Source organism: Quercus suber, unplaced genomic scaffold, assembly GCF_002906115.3.
Source record: "Quercus suber isolate HL8 unplaced genomic scaffold, Cork oak 2.0 scaffold_11, whole genome shotgun sequence".
Lineage (NCBI taxonomy): Eukaryota > Viridiplantae > Streptophyta > Magnoliopsida > Fagales > Fagaceae > Quercus > Quercus suber.
This window is the reverse complement of record NW_027069477.1, coordinates 2,254,720-2,273,232: the sequence shown is the minus strand read 5'-3', so window position 1 is coordinate 2,273,232 and position 18,513 is coordinate 2,254,720. Positions and strand designations below refer to the sequence as shown.

Here is an 18,513-nt window from a genome sequence, read left to right as displayed (position 1 = left end):
TGAAATCGGTCATAAAATCCGAATACTTGTGATTCAGCATTGTGATTTGTGATGCATATGATGTTTTCTTCAAAAAGTATTTGGTCTCTACATTCGTTTGTTTGATTTTGAGTAACGTGCTTGGTGATCACCTTTTACTCTTGCTTTCACACCAATTAATTTTTGGTGTATTCTAAGATTAAACTCAAATTTTTTATTCAACAATAAAAGATTTTATTGGTTAAGCTAACTAAAATCCATTCAAACATAAGTAAATTATGTTACTTTTAGAGGTTTTTTGAGGATATATTCTTGAATTTAGTTGCAAGCATAATTGATCCATGTCCAATTGCCCTACAAGCACTCACAAACAGCTAAGCTCAACCCAATCGGCCAGTGTATGAAATGCGGGCTTAGGAAGCAATATCAGTCATGGTGATGATTTGATGTGAAATGGTCAAGCAGAGTGTATTTTTGTTGATTTATTAGTGCTTTCTTAAAGAAATGCCCTGGCTCACAGAATATCAAATCAGCGAATTCACCAAGATCGGATGTTTTTGATTATCAAAATAGTGTTGTGTTCCAAGTTTTGAACTTGGAAGTGCGGAGGCAGCAGGTTGGTTGAATCTGTATGTGTTGCCCTGGACTGAAAAGAAAACCAAGTCAATCTGGATTCTGGGCCCTTGGCTTTATCATGAAAAAGAAACTGGCTTTCAAGAAAACATTACAAACCGGGAACAAGCTGGATAATTGGTTCTCTGAATACAGTACCTGTTGTTAATGGAAAGCACGGTGTTCCTTTTATCAAATAGAATCTGAAGAAAATAACAATAGACCATAAGGGAAGTTCATTGAACGAAAGTTTAAAAACCCATTTGAACGACTCCACATTTGTTTCAAGTTAAACTCCTTGACATGAGCTTCATCTGTCAAAACCAAACCATTTTTATATGCTAACAATAAGCCAGTTAGTATGACAATTATTTCTTTGGTTAATTGTGTAACTTCCCAATGCATACGGTACCTGGAGTCTTAGTTGCACACTTTATTGCTACATTGTACCTACAATGGCCAAATTATGGAACAAATCAGACAAGGAACATAAAAGCCATTAAAGGGTAGCAAAATTTAGAGACAAGCAATCACTCTCTCTCTTCGTAACAACTCTAATTAGCAATACCTTGTTCAAAAGGAAAACCAGGATTAATGGAAACTGCAACAAGTCACATTTTGTAGAAGATGATAATCATGTCAATCCAATGAGCTTTGGCTCAAATATCACTTCCTCATTCCACAAGAATTTGTGGAGGGTGAGATTATGGGTTCAAAACCACTGGTCTCATTAACCAATAAAAAATGAATAATGTTATGCAAGAAGCTAAGAGAGTGTAAGATAAAATACATACCCAAGAGTGGCTTAAGCACTTTCAATTTTAGCTCTTGGTGGCAACAATTTTAGGAAGAACAAGATCAAAGTACTAGCATCCAACTCCACAAAGGGAAATATACACTGTTGAAAATCAAAACAAAATTTATACCATACAACCACGAAAGAGAGAGATCATGTTTCATGCCCCTCTCCTTCACATGATGAAAGAGATCATGGGATTCTCGTAAGAAATTCATCTGCAATAACCATATATCATCATTATGTAGGAAATGACATCAGGAATTAACCCGCTTTCAACTCCATCATCAAAAAGCCACCGGCCCTTTTTCATATTTCCAGCCTCACACAGGGCAGCTAAAACTTTACTGAACATTATTTTTATTGTTTTACATTCAATGCCAACATTGTCTTTTTTTTTTTTGATAAGTATTCAATGCCAACATTGTCTCAAGCACCAATGCACCTTGAAGGTCTATTGTAGACACCTTTCCAAGCAAAGGTTACTCAGTAGTTCAGCACATGAACATTTTTTTAATTAAAACCCCTAGCTTTGACAGCCTAACAAAAAGTTTAAAGGCCTCACTTGTATGGTTGGCTACACAGTATCCATTAATCTTTGCAAAATAGTTATCCACACTCTTATATTCCAAACTTCTTAGCTGAGGACTAGCTTTGACAGCCTAACAAGAAGTTTAAAGGCCTCACTTTTATGGTTGGCTACACAGTATCCATTAATCTTTGCAGAATAGTTATCCACACTCTTATATTCCAAACTTCTTAGCAGTTCCTCAGCTTCATCCACCTTCACCTTTACAAAAACCTTCAATAATCATGTTGTGTGTAACAGATTTTGGTTTCAAACCCTGTGCCTCCATATAATCCAAAGGGTCACGTTCCTTGGATGTGAAGCCATTTCTAGAAACCCCGCCAGTATGTGCATCATAAACAACAATGTCAGGCTTGAACCCCTTTTCCTTCATTTGCTCAAATAGATTCAAGGCAATAAAAACTTTTCCAAGGAAATAGCATCCTTAAATCAAGGTCATATAGTGCTTAATATCTAAATCCATATGCTTACCTTTCATGTCTTGGCTTCTTCAACTTTCCCCTGTTTACAAAAAACATCCACCACAATATTGTATAGAAGCTCATCAGGAAAAATTCTTCATCCCTTCAATTCTTCAAATAGACACAATGCTTCCAAAGGCATGCCCATATTACACAATCATTGAAGAATCAAGCCAACAATCACATAATTACCAACTTTATATACCCTTTTACATCATATCATTAAGCTTATAGAAAATTTCAATTCTTGCAATGCCTATGGATCAATGCACCATATCTTGTCACAGAACCCACAAATGACAGCAGCATAAGCATATGCATCAATAGAGGCAGATGCCCCTTTCCATGCTTGTAGCACTTTTTATCCCAAATACGACCTCTGATGGGTGCAAAGCCATTCAATATGTTCTGTTCAAGCAAAAGCTCTAGGGGTAACCCCAGGTTCCTCCATCTCCTGAAAAACATGAACAGCTTCTTCCATATCACCAGTCCTGCAGAGTGCCTCAATCACAATGGCATAGGTGCAATCATTAGGGCTCCATTTTGGCATGCTTAAATAATCGATTCATGAGAAAATTTTAGGTGAAGATATGGGCCAGCACTTCTTCATTTGGAACGAAACATCAATGGCCACATCAAACATATACCAAGATCTAACCAATGCATTGTATGCTCTAAGCAATGTCTCATCAGGCTGCAGCCCCTCCACTGCAAGCCCGCATTCAAACAAATCAGAAATTTCCATGGCTTTGTGTATAAGGTACAATCTAAAGAAAAATAAGAGTTACAAGACTTATACTCCGGTTGCAATCCAACTACAAAAAGAGAATAAAAATTATAAAATGAGAGGTTGTCTTTGGAATTTTGCTTAGTTCAACAGAAAGCATATATAAACAAAAAAAATAGGGTCATTCCGACCAGCACTCATATAAGCTACACTAATGACATTCAAACAGGACATGAGCTTGACCCCAAAAAGTTTGATTAGCGGAAAACCTCAGTAGAGTTGTTTAAACTCTAAAATAGTATTTCATTCCATTACCAAAAAACATTTAAGTGTCAAACAACCAATGTAGTGTTATTACAAAACTTGTAGTTTGGCCAATGAAACTTGATCTAGGAACATTTGTAATGTTTTTATTTCTTTGTTTTCACCTTGTTTACAAAAACATCTGGAATCTACATTATTCACACAGATGGGCAAAGTAATTGGCAATCACACCAGCTTTGGCGAGAAGGGGAACAAGCTGACCTCCCAACCAGTTTTCTACAACCACTACAATAAAAGATAACAAGAAACTGAAAATTGTATTCTTCAATCAGTCCTTTTAGGGTTCTATGTCCTGTCCACTCTGCTAGAGCTGCTTGAATACCACTTCCATCTCCTTCAAATAGAACATACATTTAAAACAAAAAGTTCCTCAAGAATACGGTATAGTGAACAGTCATCGAGTTTCTCATTGTTACGAAAATAGAGAAGTGATAAGTGTTGTTCAACTTGGATGCTAGAAATGATCATGTAGGTGAGATCAAAGAAAACAGATGATGGTAATTGGACAAGAATTAAAATATAGGATTTTTTTTATTCACTTCAAATTTGGCATCTGTACTCTCACTATGACAGAACTTATCAGAGATTCAAAATCTCTATCAAGTAACAGGATATCTTTTTTAACATGTGCATTTGTTATGGCATAACATATGCAGATCTAGTTGAATAGAAGCTTGCATACTATGATGGATAGATTAAAAAAAATAAAAACAACCTGAAGATCACGAAGTGTGTGGAGGATATAACCTCCTTAGCCTAGTTCAACACCATTTCTAGCTCTTCTTTGCTCTTTCTTCATGCTCTGAACACCAATTCCATTTCTTTATTTGTCTGAGAGAGAGATGCACATTAATAGTTCCTCAACCAATTATTTTACTGCTATTCTGTCTCTTTGGATACTACTTCAAAGTGAAATACTGCATTTATCAATTCTTGTAGGTCACTTACATCTTGAGAAACAACTCTGGGATATAAACATCCCTAAAATTTGAAAAACATCAGCATGAAGCATAAAGCTCTACTGATTACAAGACTTGGCTCTAAATGGGCCATTCAAAATTTAAGCAGGTGAAAGTTTATACACTTCAAAGTCTTCACGTCTGAATACTTAGAAGCCTTCACATGTCAGAATACTTTGACATTTACCATGCTATTTTTTGGCTTTCAATCTTCAGAACTCCCTAACCGATATTAGAGTCTCAGGCATACTTAAGGGCTGCTTCGTTTTTCAATTTCTGCAATTATCAAACGAATGAGATCAAAGAAGTTTATATTAGTCAATCACAATTTGAAGCTATTTTAATTTTAATTTTTTTTATTTTAGTTAACTTACATTGGAAATATCTATCCACAAATTAAGCCTCTGAAGAGCTTTTCCTGATTCTTGTGTTTCACGAGCCAAAATTATCCCTTCACCCAAGGTGTTCACATGACCACTAACCAATAAAGCAGCTGCTGCATTCATTATCTGTTCAAATATTTTGGTAATTATTAGATTTCTCGATCATAAGTAGTAATTCATGACATTAACAGCTTAATGAGAGCCAGACTGCCAAAGAACTTACAAGTGCATCGGCAATGGACCCTTTCTGTCCTGATAACACACGCTTTAAAACATCCGCATTATACTCTGGATCTCCACCTTTCAAGCTATCTAGGGTGCAGCGGGGAATGCCAAACTCCACTATCCAATAAACATTATGTCTTTATTAGTAAGCATAAATAAATTGTTCATAACCATTACTACGTAGATACTAATCAAACATGAACAAATTAAAAATTAGAGGCAAGATTCTCACATGGATCAAATGAGAATGTCTCAATGTTTTTTGGAGTGACATCAAGGATTAGCCCAGGTCCTGTATTCAAACCATTGATCCGTGACTAAGATGAGATCTACAAATATACTTAAACAGATAAACTTTAAAAGGGCACACCTCATCAAGATTGATAGAGCATCACCATTTGTACACGTATTGATAGGCTTCTAGAAAATTTTAAATTATGCGATACACTGAGGAAAAATATGTGAGAGGACATAAATTGAAAATATAAATTATGGTTTTTTCCACTTAAAAAAGATGTTCTTTTTTGACATGGATAAGCAATGTTATATGCCATTCAAATATAAGCAAAAAATTTAATAAGTTGGCACTAATTACAAATGCAAAATGTAAGAGATACAATTTTTTTTGTTTGTAAATCTATGTAAATGGTTTGGATCAATAAGAAAACTGACCAAGGCATGTAAAAATGGGTTATGCCCGATCAATCTTGATGGAAGGCCTCTTCATCATAGTTTATCTCATAATTTAAAAATAGAGAGAGAGAGAGAGAGAGAGAGAGAGAGAGAGAGAGAAAGATACGAAAATGTCAAATTCTACAGTTGTAATATGCATACTTCAGCATTCAAAAAGAGAAGTATCTTACCTAGGGGGCTCATTTCATCTAAGCCCTCTGAGTGAACAACTAATGCTCTTTTCATGCCAAAAAGCTGCAATGCTTTAGCCATTTTTAAGACCTAAACAACAAATAGAACATATACTAAGAAAAAATCTATTATCACATATACGCAACTAATTACTTGAAAAGTGAACCCAAGTCCATTAACAGTATATAATTTTGTATCAGCTTCCTTCTATTATTAGAGAATACACAATGAAATCAATGATGAAGTGATAACTGTAATAATAAAAATATGAAACATTAACATGGTTGCTTTAGTTTGGTATGCTCTCAAACTGAAACAATAGAGATTAATTTTTGCTACTATAAGTTGTCTAAGCTCTACTGCAAACAAAACATTTTAACTGGATTACAATTTGAGATACTCCAGCACTATGTTGAGCCAATAAGCAAGTACATAACACTCAAAAAGTTTTCAGTCAATTATACATTCATCAACAATTCAAGCAAGACCCAAAATCAAAATCAAAATCCTTTGAATCTTACTAACAATTAATCTATTAATTATCTATTTAGTCACAACCTTATATCTATTGAAACAATCCTAGCAAAATAGTGACTACATTTGAAACAATGAAATATTCAATCACTTTTGTTATGTAATTAGTTTCAAATCTCTTAATTTTTGGTGATGGGAGGGGGGGGGGGGGGGGGAGTTATATGAAATTAAATCATCAAGAAATAAAGTTTTAGGAGAGTAGATGATAATTTTAATATTCTTGATACAAATACTTACCAAGTCTTCCTTGTATACTCCAACAACAACAAAAGGAACCCTAGATGGATTCAACATTGGGCCCAATATGTTGAACACAGTTTTCACTTTTAGCTTTTTTCTAACAGGGCCGACAATCTTCATGGCTGGGTGATACCTTGGAGCCATCATAAACCCAATTCCTCCTTCGTTCACGCACCTCGTAACCCCCTGAGTTAAAGAAAAAACAATGAGAAATTGAATTAATATAGGAAAAAATCATTTGTTCAGAATATTGGCACTCTTCTCATATTATATAAGTAGAGCACAAACATTCACATTTAAAAAAAAAAAAAAAAAAAAAAAAAAAAAAAAAAAAAATTCTCTGCTAGATATAGTTTGGGGTTTCAGTGGGTATAGGTTTGGAAATAATACTATGGGCATAAATACTAATTACCGTTGTGCTTATGAGTGAAAAACATCTATCATCAGATAGAGATAGCATCCTCATCTGACTGCAAAATTATCACGATAACTTCTAGGTTGAAATGTATTTCTTGAATTGTCTAAAACTATAAAGTCTAGTGCAGCCAGTTTATAATCTCCTAACGGTCAGAATATGCTTCTCACCACACAAGAAGCTGCTCTGAAGCATAGTCACTCACTACCCATAATATCATTGGAGCGTCAACTAAATTTTGAAAAATAAAATTAATTACACTAACCTCAGGATCCAAGTCAAAAGCTACTCCCAATGCTTCTAATACATCAGCACTTCCACAGGCGGAGGAACTTGACCTGTTTCCTTGCTGAACACAAAACAATTAATCAATCACTATTTCATACATTTGTAATATATCTCACTAAAGATCACAGCCTCAAAGTAAGTGTAGAGGGATCAGTGTTGTTAAAAGCGCTGAGCGCACTTAAGCGCAAAGGCCTCCTGGAGCCTAGGCGCAAAGAGCAAAGCGCAAGCGCACACTTGATCGATGTGAAGCGCACATTTAAAAAATAATAATAATAATAAATTTAAAAAAAATTATTAATTTTCAACACAACAATCAAGTGATCAATTAATCATATAAATTACAATAAAACATTTCATATAATTTATATAACATTTATATAATTCTATTGTGTTTTATAATATATATGCAAACATGATATTTGATGGCCATGATTACAAAACATGGTTGAATCAAAATAGAAGTATGAAACCAAGAAGGCAAAGGCTAAAAAGTACTAGAATGTTAAGTAATGTTATCTTTGTGATTGTCTGATTTAGTGTTTGTTTGTGTGGTTGTGGTTGTGGTTGTGGTTAAAAGTTCAAAAATATTTAAAGAGATAGGCTTAGGTGTATGGTAGCACACCACACTATTAGTTTTTATATATTAAATCAATGGCTTATATCAAACATATTTAGATGTAATGGCTAAAAATCAAATCAGGATTTTTTTTTAAAAAAAATTTACAAAAAGCTCAAAAAAGCGCGCTTAAAGCGCACTTTTGTGAGGCGCTTCACTTTAGAGGGAAAAAGCCCCAAGGGCTCTGCGCTCTGCGCTCTGCGCTTTGCGCTTAAACGCACTTTTAACAACATTGAGAGGGATGCCAACCTTTGCAACTTTTGCACCACAAGCTGCAGCAAGTATTGAAGCCCCAGTGGAAATGTTCACAGTGTTTGCTCCATCACCACCTGTTCCAACAATGTCGACTGCATCATTCCACCCTTCTACCTTCACACTATGCTTGAGCATTGCCCTTGCCAACCCCACAACCTGTTTAATCATTAAAAACCCATAAAAATATTAACTTTCACTATCCTCCATTTTTTGAGATAGGTAGATATTGGGGGAGGGGGAGGTGGAGTTTGAACCATAGACATGGGACACCACACAGGAAGATGCCATCACCACAAGGCTATCGCTTGAACCCTTCATTATCCTCCATTTGTTGTAACATTAAGCATTCTTTTGTAGACAAAAATTGAATTGGCTTAAGTCCTCAATGGTCCATTTGGATTGAGGGAGAAGGAGAGGGAGTAGAGTAAATTTAGCACAAAATTAACTTGTTTTTAGCCAATTCTACTCTACTCCCCTCTACTCCCCCTCCTTCCCCCCTCCATCCAAACAGGCCATAAAAGCATTTAGGCAAAAAACTTGGGTGGGTGGCCTCAGATTTATCAAGTAAAAATCTATTCACATGATTTTTAAGTGTTAAGAAGCAGCTAGAAAACATGCCTTCAATATCATTATTCCATGAAATTTCACTCAGACAATAAATTCTAATACCATATCTATCAATTCCAAGTGGGCAAACAGCATACTATAATTTTGAAATGTCAATGATAAAACTCATTCTAATAGAACTCAAAAGAAGAGAACTTTTTACCTCTTCATATGTCTCCCCTTTAGCTCTCAGCAGAACAAGAAAAGCACTAATCAGTGCCTCATTTGCATCTTCTAGTAAAAAATCAAGGGAAGCCTCAGCCTCAGCCTCAGATAAATCAACACGATCTATCAATGATTCAATCAACTGCAACAACCTCAAAAAACCAAACAAAATTCAGAAACCAAAACAACCCAGAAACCAAAATTACAAATAAACACAAAACGAAACAACCCCAAATCCGTACCTCATTGAAAGATTGTACTTTTTGGGTTGAACTATCAGATACAGTGCCGGGAAATACAGAGACCCGAGTGGTTCTTCGACTTAGTTGCTTTGTGCGAGGAACTGGGTGTGTGAAAAAGCAATTTCGAGGGGCATTAAGCTTGGGATTGGGATTCAAAGAAGGGAAAAGGATTTGAGATTTGTGGGAGGAGACAGCCATTGCAGACCAACTTCACAACAAAAAACTGATCTTTGAGAACAGAAACTGTGAGTCTCTATGTGAATGTATTTGGCTTTATGAGCGAACAAGAAGAGATGGGTTGTTCTATTTTGCCGCTTTAATATGTCATGGAGTAATATCATTGTCCAGCACAGAAGGCCAATGATAGAATCGGAATCCATATTTGGGGTTACCATATGTGAAAATTTAATGTAACTTACCAGTTTTTTATGTAAGATGTCATCTGTGTAAAAGGAGCATTTATAGCATGTAAATTCGGTGATGGCTGATTAGGTGAGAAAAAATGTGTGGGTAAATCACCCACTTACCCAGATGGCCGCATTTAACCGGAATTAGCTCCTACTTCAAACCTGGCCCTTATCTCACACCTACAACTACTTATATTTATAAAGTGACTATCGCATCAAGTGTACATGGTGGTATTGGTTTCTTTGTTATTAGTAAACCAAATTATGGTCGGATTCTCAATTGAACCGGTAAAGTTTGGTCCACTTTTTAAAACTATGCATTTAACCTCAAAAAACAAAAGTCTAATACATATTTGTATTGATCAAATAAAAAAACAAAAAATATTTATCTTTATTTCTTTTCTTAGGAATTTTAAATCCAATCCACTTATTAGTTCGATATTTTATTTTATTTTTGAATTCCAATGCACTTCGATATCATGTAGATCGAGTGATTAGGTGAGAAAAATGTGAAATAATCATTACTATTATCATTATTATTTTTTATGAGATTAAATTTTATAAGGATGTGGAGTAAAACTCCCTTCCAATCTCAACATGCCATGTCGTTTTATCACATATTTAAGAATAAATTTAACCACACCCAATCAATTATAATACCTATATATAAATCCATTCAAAGTGGGATTTGGAAGTTTATTCGGATGTTATTAGGCGTGGTAAGTTGTATTGAATTTTAAGTAAAATGTTGTTATATGACAATTTCTTATTGGATTGTGCAAAACATGGGTTTTACACCATATCCTTACCAAATTTAGACTCTTTTTTTATTCTCTCTAATTATTTTTAAATGGGTAAAATTTAGGTACTAGATTACTTTATTAAATTCTTTCTGAAAAAAAAAATAAAAAAGACTACTCAATCAAATTTTAATAGACTTCAATACTTTGAATGTATTTGGAGAAGTTATTATACAACACTTAGGAATTGTATCTTATTTATTTTTCCTTTTTAAATTAGCATTGTAACATTTTGTTTTTAATGTTGTGTTTGGTTGGGGTGAAAAGAAAAAAGGAAAGAAAATGGCTGGCTAGAGTTTCCACCAAACCCATTGTATCCAAATTATAAAATTACAAAATTACCCCTAAATGTTTCCATCCTTACCACAAAACTCAAGCCAAGGGGCTCTTTCATTTCCCAATTGATCAAAGTTTTAGCATTCATTGTATTTCCTCTATAGTGGGTTATTTTGTCTTTCCTTTCATTCATCAAGAGAGGACACCATTTCATCAAGAGTGGACACCATAGGTTAAAACTCTCTCAAAAATAACTTCATCGTGAGTTTGTCATATTAAAACTAGGGATATGCCCTTTTTGTTTCCCAATTCTTATGGCCTTAGAGCCTCTCATCCATTAGGCCATCTAGGCAATAATTTAAGGTTCACAAATAGAAGAAGGTGCCTAAAATATAATATAGGGTAAATTACAAAGTTAGTTCTATCCTTACACCATATTTCAATTTAGCCCCTAACATATTCAGTGTGTGTCAATTTAGTTATTGCCATTATCTTTTGGATGGAAAAAATTAATGTGTCATCTGCCAATTGTATTGTTAAGCCACCATCATCCCTTCATTGAAACAGAAAGTCACCATCAAGATCGAGTCTTCTCTTCCATTAGGATTTCACAGCATTTTATTTTTCGACTTAATTTGCCAATGTCAAAGCTCATCCACCATTCCACTTCTTGGATTGCTTCAAAGGATTCAACCTTACATGCTCAAAGTGAAAGCAAAAGTTATTCGCATAAAGTCTTGGTCCTTTTTAATGAGAAATTTTAGTCTTTTTTTTTTTTTTTTTGATGGGAAGACATAACTTCTTTTATTACTCAAAGTCTGAGGCGTTTACATCCTGAGAGCAGGCAGACTCAATGAGGTTAGGAGTTTCCTCCAACCAAACTTGAAAGTCGCTAATCTGTTTCGCAAATTGCGCTAATATATGGGCAGGCCTATTGCCTTGCCTTTTGACATGGGAGAAACTGAAAAAATTGAAGTATTGAGCTACAGACAAAATACTAGAAATAATGGTTTCAATGGAAGATGGCGGTTCAGATGTGCCTAAGAGAGACCTGTAGAGAATCAGGGAATCTGTCTCAAAAGACACCTCCCTGAACCCCATTTCCCAAGCAAAAATTACTGCTGCCTCCATAGTCTTTGCTTCAATCTCCAAAGCTACCAAGGGTGCTGGGAATCTTCTGCTCATAGCTGCCATGACTCTGCTTTCTGCGTCCCTCACCAACATACCCATTCCTGATGCTTTCAGCCCTTTGAACACGGCTCCATCTATATTCATCTTGTACTGAGGACTCTCGGGTGGGTGCCATTTGATTGCTTCATAGAGATTAATGGAGCTTACCACCTCATTTGCAGTTCGGTACTCCTCAACCAGCTCCATAGCACCATGAACAATTACGCTACCTTGTTTTCTTGTGCCACCATGCCTAAATGCATTTCTATTTTTCCAAATTCCCCAACACACAGTCACGGTTTTCTCCAACAAATCAGTATTTATGGGCCGTTGCCTAATAATCTGCCACATCACATTAATGAAGTTCCACCTTTTCTCGATTTGAAAGGGGAAGACTAGTTTGCAGTTACTCCATACCTCAGCTGCCTTATCACAAAACCAGAATAAATGGCTGTAGTTTTCTGCCTCTTGTCCACAGGTCTCACAGAGATCATCGGCTATGACATGTCTCATTTTCAGATTTTCTTTGGTTGGTAAGATGCCTCGGCAAGCCTTCCAAGCAAAGCTTCTGATTTTGTTTGGAGTCTTCATACCCCAAATGGATCTCCATATTTGTTTCATTACCGTACCATCAGAGCACTCCCCTTCACTGCAGTTGATATGGCCCTTCATCAGACTCTTATAGGCACATTTAACTGTAAATTTGCCCTTAGGATTGCCAGCCCATATGCATCGATCCGGAGGTAGGTACAAGCTCAAAGGAATTCCTAGTACCAAATCCGCCTCCTCCTCACCTAACACCTATCTGACCAGTTGCTCATTCCACACTTTTTTCTCCAAATCAATTAGTGTGCTGACTTTAGCATCATTAGGCAGGATGTGGTTCAGGGGAGACAAGATTTTTTGAGTTGCTGGTGCAGGTAACCATTTGTCCGACCATAAAAGGATGCTATCACCGTTCCCTACACGCCACTTCATACCCTTCTTCACCACTTCCTGGGCTGACATGATGCTTCTCCATGCATAGGATGGGTTTCGGCCTAGTGAGGCTGAGGCAAAATTGCAGTCTGGGAAATACTTTGCCTTAAATACCCTATAGAACAGAGAGTCGGGATGGGTTTGTAACCGCCAACCTTGTTTGGCTAGGAGGGCTCTATTAAATGTTTTGAGGTCACGAAAACCCATTCCTCCCTTTTCCTTGGGAAGACACATCTTGTCCCAGCTCAGCCAAACCATTTTCCTCTCCTCTTTTTTCTGCCCCCACCAAAATTGACTCACCATACTTGTAAGTTCATCACAAATCGAGTTGGGAATTTTAAAGTAGCTCATTGTGTAGGTTGGCACCGCTTGAGCAACTACTTTAATAAGGACTTTCTTTCCAGTAGGTAAGAGAAGCTTCTCCTTCCAACCGGACAGTTTTTCGCCACCTTCTCCTTTAGTTGGGCAAAGGAGTTGGTTTTTGATCTGCCTATTAGGGAAGGAAGACCAAGGTAAGTTTCATGTTGTTTGATCACCTGTGCCCCAAACAAAGTCTTGATAGCTTCCTGCACCTCTCTAGCTGTATTCCGGCTGAAGTACAAAGAGGTTTTCTGCTTATTTAGCTGTTGCCCCGAGGAGTCCTCATATACTTTTAGGATTCTCATAATCTCAGCACTTTCTTCACGAGTGGTTCGGCCAAAATTAGGCTGTCATCAGCGAAGAATAAATGGGAGAGCTTTGGGCCACTTCTGCTTGCCACAATCCCTCTTAATCTTCGCCTCTGGACTGCTTGGTGGAACATGGCAGAAAGTCCTTCCGCACAAAATAGAAAGAGATATGGCGATAGTAGGTCTCCTTGACGAAACCTCTTGAAGGTGTGATGTGGCCTTGAGGAACACCATTGATGCAAACAGCATAGGTGACAGAACTAACACATTGCATGATGAGTGCTACCCACCTTTTTGAAAAGCCCAACTTAAGCATGATTTGATGAAGGCAGCTTCATTCAACCCGGTCATATGCTTTGCTCATATCTAACTTGAGTGCCATCTCCCCTATTTTCCCCTTCCTTTTCTGGCTGATGTGGTGCATGGTTTCTGATGCAACTAGGACATTATCAGTGATTAGTCGTTCTGCCACAAACGCACTCTAATTTTCACAGACTAGTTTTGGCAAAATCTGCTTGAGTCTGTTTGCAATAGTTTTAGCTGCGATCTTGTACGCCACGTTGCAAAGACTAATAGGGCGGAAATTTGTCACTAGTTTTGGATCTTTAACTTTTGGAATCAGCACTATATGTGTCTCATTAAAGTTTGGAGGAATTAAACCGCAATTTAAAAAATCCAAAACAGTTTTAGAGACTACAGAGTTTACCATGGGCCAGTAGTGCTGGTAAAAGATCAGAGGCATTCCATCCGGGCCGGGTGCTGTGGTTGGGAACATCTACTTCAGTGCCCTTTCTACCTCACTGGCTTGGAATTCTCTTAGAAGTAAGCTATTCATTGGGCCCGTAACTTTGCATTGGACAGCAGTGAGAAGCTCATCACTTACCACTGGGTTCAAGGTGGTGAAAAGAGAGTCAAAATACTCCACAAAATCCTGCCAATTACTTCCCCATCCTCCTGCCATTCTCCATTTGAGTCTTGGATTCTATCAATGGTGTTCCGTTGAAGCCTGCTGGAAGCTTTGGTGTGGAAAAAAGAGGTGTTTTTATCACCTGACTTTAGCCAAGAAATCCGAGATTGTTGTGCCACATGAGTTCCTCGGCATCCAATAGTTTGTTTAGCTCACTCCACGTATAGTGGATTTCCTCCAATATCAATGGGCTACCCTTCTGACATTCTAACGTCTCCAATTTTTCTTGTAATGAAGCTATTTTTTTTCCAACATGGCCAATAACATTTTTATTCCAGGCACTTAATGAAAGACGACATTCTTCGAGGCAATGGTGAAGGGATGAACCTGAATCGCTACACATACCTTTGAGCCAAGCGGTACTTACAACATCAGCACATGACTCCTCTTTAAGCCACATTGTCTCGAAGCGGAAGGGTTTAGGACCACGTTTTCTCCGAGACGTCAATGGGCTGTCTTTCAGCAAGAGTATACAATGATCTGAAGAAGAGTTGGCTTTGTGATATAGACGCCTCTTTGGGAATTTAGCAGCCCAACCAGAAGAAACCAATGCTCTATCCAGGCATTCCCTTACCCATCCTCTGTTTCCCAGGCATCTACTCCAAGTAAAATCCTGACCAATGTAGCCCAAATCACACAACTGACATGAATTTATCGCCTCACAAAAATTAGCCATTTGTCGCACTGGCCTCGAGCTTCCATCTTCTTTCTCTCCATTGTGCATGAGTTCATTGAAATCTCCAGCACATACCCACGGCAAACTGTTATTACTAGATAATCTCTTTAGCAATACCCATGACTCTTCCTTCTGTTAGTGTTCGGGTTACCGTAGAAACCCGTGAACCTCCAATTCTGAGACCCATCATTTTGGTTGATGATCGCATCAATGTGACTCTCTGAGTAAGATTGTACCGAAACAAAGAATTCTTTCTTCCATAATAACACTAAACCCCCACTCCTTCGTATACTAAGCACCACCAACCTTGGACCTTTTCAAACCCTCCTTTATTGAATCAAACTCTGCAACAACAAGTTTAGTTTCCATTAAAAAAATTAAAATGGGATCTTTAGAAGACACTACCTTCTCAAGGGCGCGAACTGTACGACGGTTCCCAAGCCCCCGATAGTTCCAGACTAATGTACTCATTGATCTCGGCGGGGTTGCTTAGCAACCTCTGCCGTTCCCAAGTGTTTTGCCATTAACTGACCCATTGCGAAACCTGCGCCTCCATCTTGCTCCTTTTTTCCTTAAAAGTTCTGCTGAATTTATTTGAGTGGCACTGCATATTTCCTTTTGTCACCGACTGCCTTCTCTCCACTAGCTCGGTCTTTCCCTTCCACTGGTTCTCTTGGTATGCGTTTCCAAGAACCCAATTTTTCAGTGCATCTATCCCCATTTGTTTTGTCGACCATCGAAACCCTTGTTTTGTTTTCTTTACCCAGAGAATTGTTATGTGAGAGCTGATAGTCCGAAGTGTGCCTTACACCTTCAGGTATAAAGGTGTTAAAAGATCCATAGGTAGAGGTCTGGGCCAAACCCCGAGTCTCCTTATGCTTCTCAATTGACTATCGTGGACTCAAGTTCTCTTTCTGCAAAATTGGGGAGTCAATGGCCCATCAACTTTATTAGTCACCCCTCCCTCTTCTCAAGGACCGTATGGGCCTCCTTCCTTTGTTTCGAGCCCAAATTTAAATTCTGCTTCATTTGTGGCCTACCATGGCTGGCTGGCACCCTTCTATTGTAGACCACGTGATTGTCCTTCCCCTTATTTTCCTCCTTAAGGATATCAAATTCCTTAATTGCCTGGTCTATTTCACGTAACTGCTCCGAGAATAACGCTATGCGAGATCTTTGCGGCGAAGTATCCTCCATTTCCAAATCCACAACTCGGTGAGGATTCGTTCCCTGTGGAACGGTTTCCCCACTATGACTCCTTGCTGCTGCCGTTGGCCTAGGTTTAGAGCCTGGCCGAGGCTGCTCACCGGCTCGTCCACTACTTTTTCCTCCCCGTTGCACCCGCTAGGCTTTCTCTTATCAACCTCCGCAACCATGGGTTGTTGGAGACGTTTGGAATCAGCCCGTAACCACGGACCGAACTGCCTGTCTTCCGAACCAAGGGACTCCTTACTGTTTATCCAAAGAGGGCAGTCTCGATCATCGTGGTCTATCTTACCGCACCAGTAGTAGAAAATGGGGAGGCGCTCGTATCGAAAGTCTACCCATCCTGTTTTCAACCCTCCCATCCTTATGGTTCTTCCTCGGCTCAACGGTTGAGATATGTCAAGCTTCATTCGTACTCTGAGATACTTCCCAAGCTGAAACCTTTTCCCCCACATCAACCTTCTCCACGTCGCCTAAGGGTCCTGCAATCTTCTCGGCGACTTCTCTGGTCTGCATTCTCATGGGCAACCCGTGAATCTGAACCCAAAAGGGTGCCCTGTCAAAGCTCATGGTGGATACTGAGTCTCCAATTTTGAATTTTTGTAGAACTACTAGATACTTGTCGAAGGACCATGGACTTGACCAAAGCACTCTTTCCATGTCCTCTTCATTCTGAAACAGAAAGAGCACTGTATTATCACTAGCATCTTGAACCTCGAAGTTCTCCGATGTCTTCCAAATGGGTTTTAGTGCTTTAACCACCGTTTCTAAGTTTATTCGTCTCTTTGTTAAAACTTTCCTGCTAAGATCCATCCCTCCGTCGCTTCTTAAACGTCAAGATCTACCTCATCCCCTCGTGCTCTGAGAGTTTAAGTTTCTCACAACGTCTTGATAAGTCCTCCATGAGACTCGGTCAGACAATGGAGAATGTAGAAAACCAGTTTTCTACCTAAACAGGAGAAACTTTTCTTGTCCACGACAAGCACCTTTTTTCACCTCTAGGGTTTCAGAGAAACCTTAGAGAGAAAACCCAACTATAAAAGCCAAACAAGCCGCCTAGCACTTTTCGAGAAATTTTAGTCTTTCTCTGCAATAATATAGGTTAAAAAAATAATAATTAAAAAAAAAAAAAAAAAGGTGTTTAGATGTGCTTCTCATTCATTTGAAAGAATTATTTCAAAATCACCGTGAAGATTACATTTGATCCCTATGAATTATGATTGGTTCTTAAAAAGAAGCTTCAAATCCCTATTATTATTGAATGTATAAAAAACATGAAGAGTGAGATGTAAGGTGTATTTGAAAATTTGGTAGCTAAAAAAGCAATAAAAGTGTTTTTTTTTTTTTTTTTTTTTAACTTTAAAAACTTGGTAAAGCTTTCTAAGTTGGATGTGATTCATGTGAATGCTCATGTTCATCAACAACATTACCTTTTATTTTTGGGTCAAACACACCATTTTAACTTTAAGATTTGCCCAATTTGGGCCTTAAATTTTGCATTAATTTTTTTTTTCTTTTTCTAAACTTTAAAAATTTCTTAAGGTAAATTGCAAATTACACTCCTAAAATTTGGGTGTGATTGGATTTTATACCCTGAAATTTTAGAATTTAGATTTTACTTCTTGAAGTTTGAGATGTTTAGATTTTAAACCTTAACGTTTCAAAACTTGGATTTTACCCTCTAAAATTTAGGGTTGTTTGGATTTTACACTACCAAATTCTAAAACTTTATGGTGTAAAATCTAAACACCCCAAAATTTTAGGAAGTAAAATCCAAATTCCCCAAAATTTTAGGGAGTAAAATCTATATTATGAAACTTCAGGATATAAAATGTAATTACTCCCAAACTTTAGGAGTGTAATTTGCAATTCACCCAATTTCTTATTATCTTTTTTAAATTATTGAAAGCATTACATTTTCTTTTAAAAACATTTTTTTTCCATAGTTTAGTTGCAAAAATAGGGACAAAAAATGTTTTTTTTTTTTTCCCAATAGTTTAGAGGTGAAAAAAATATTTTAAAAGTTTAAAGAAGGAAAGTGTGATGTTTTCAATAGTTTTGGGACAAAAAAAGACATTTTAATAT

At 37.3% G+C, this 18,513-nt stretch overlaps 1 protein-coding gene and 1 pseudogene across 1 annotated transcript; both read right to left on the bottom strand.

Annotated features, from left to right (window-relative positions):
- Nucleotides 1-1,389: 1,389 nt before the first annotated feature.
- On the bottom strand, nt 1,390-4,210 carry LOC136069862 (pentatricopeptide repeat-containing protein At2g26790, mitochondrial-like; annotated as a pseudogene).
- Nucleotides 4,211-4,385: 175 nt separating this feature from the next.
- LOC112019259 (anthranilate phosphoribosyltransferase, chloroplastic) lies at nt 4,386-9,703 on the bottom strand. Its single transcript, XM_024051790.2, has 10 exons — nt 9,281-9,703; nt 9,037-9,180; nt 8,262-8,423; nt 7,374-7,457; nt 6,691-6,879; nt 5,919-6,009; nt 5,288-5,347; nt 5,054-5,172; nt 4,822-4,956; nt 4,386-4,723 (listed from the first exon to the last, which is right to left on the bottom strand). Exons 1-10 carry the CDS (start codon nt 9,476-9,478, stop codon nt 4,688-4,690), a joined length of 1,218 nt encoding a protein of 405 aa, XP_023907558.2. The 5' UTR covers nt 9,479-9,703; the 3' UTR covers nt 4,386-4,687.
- Nucleotides 9,704-18,513: the final 8,810 nt, after the last annotated feature.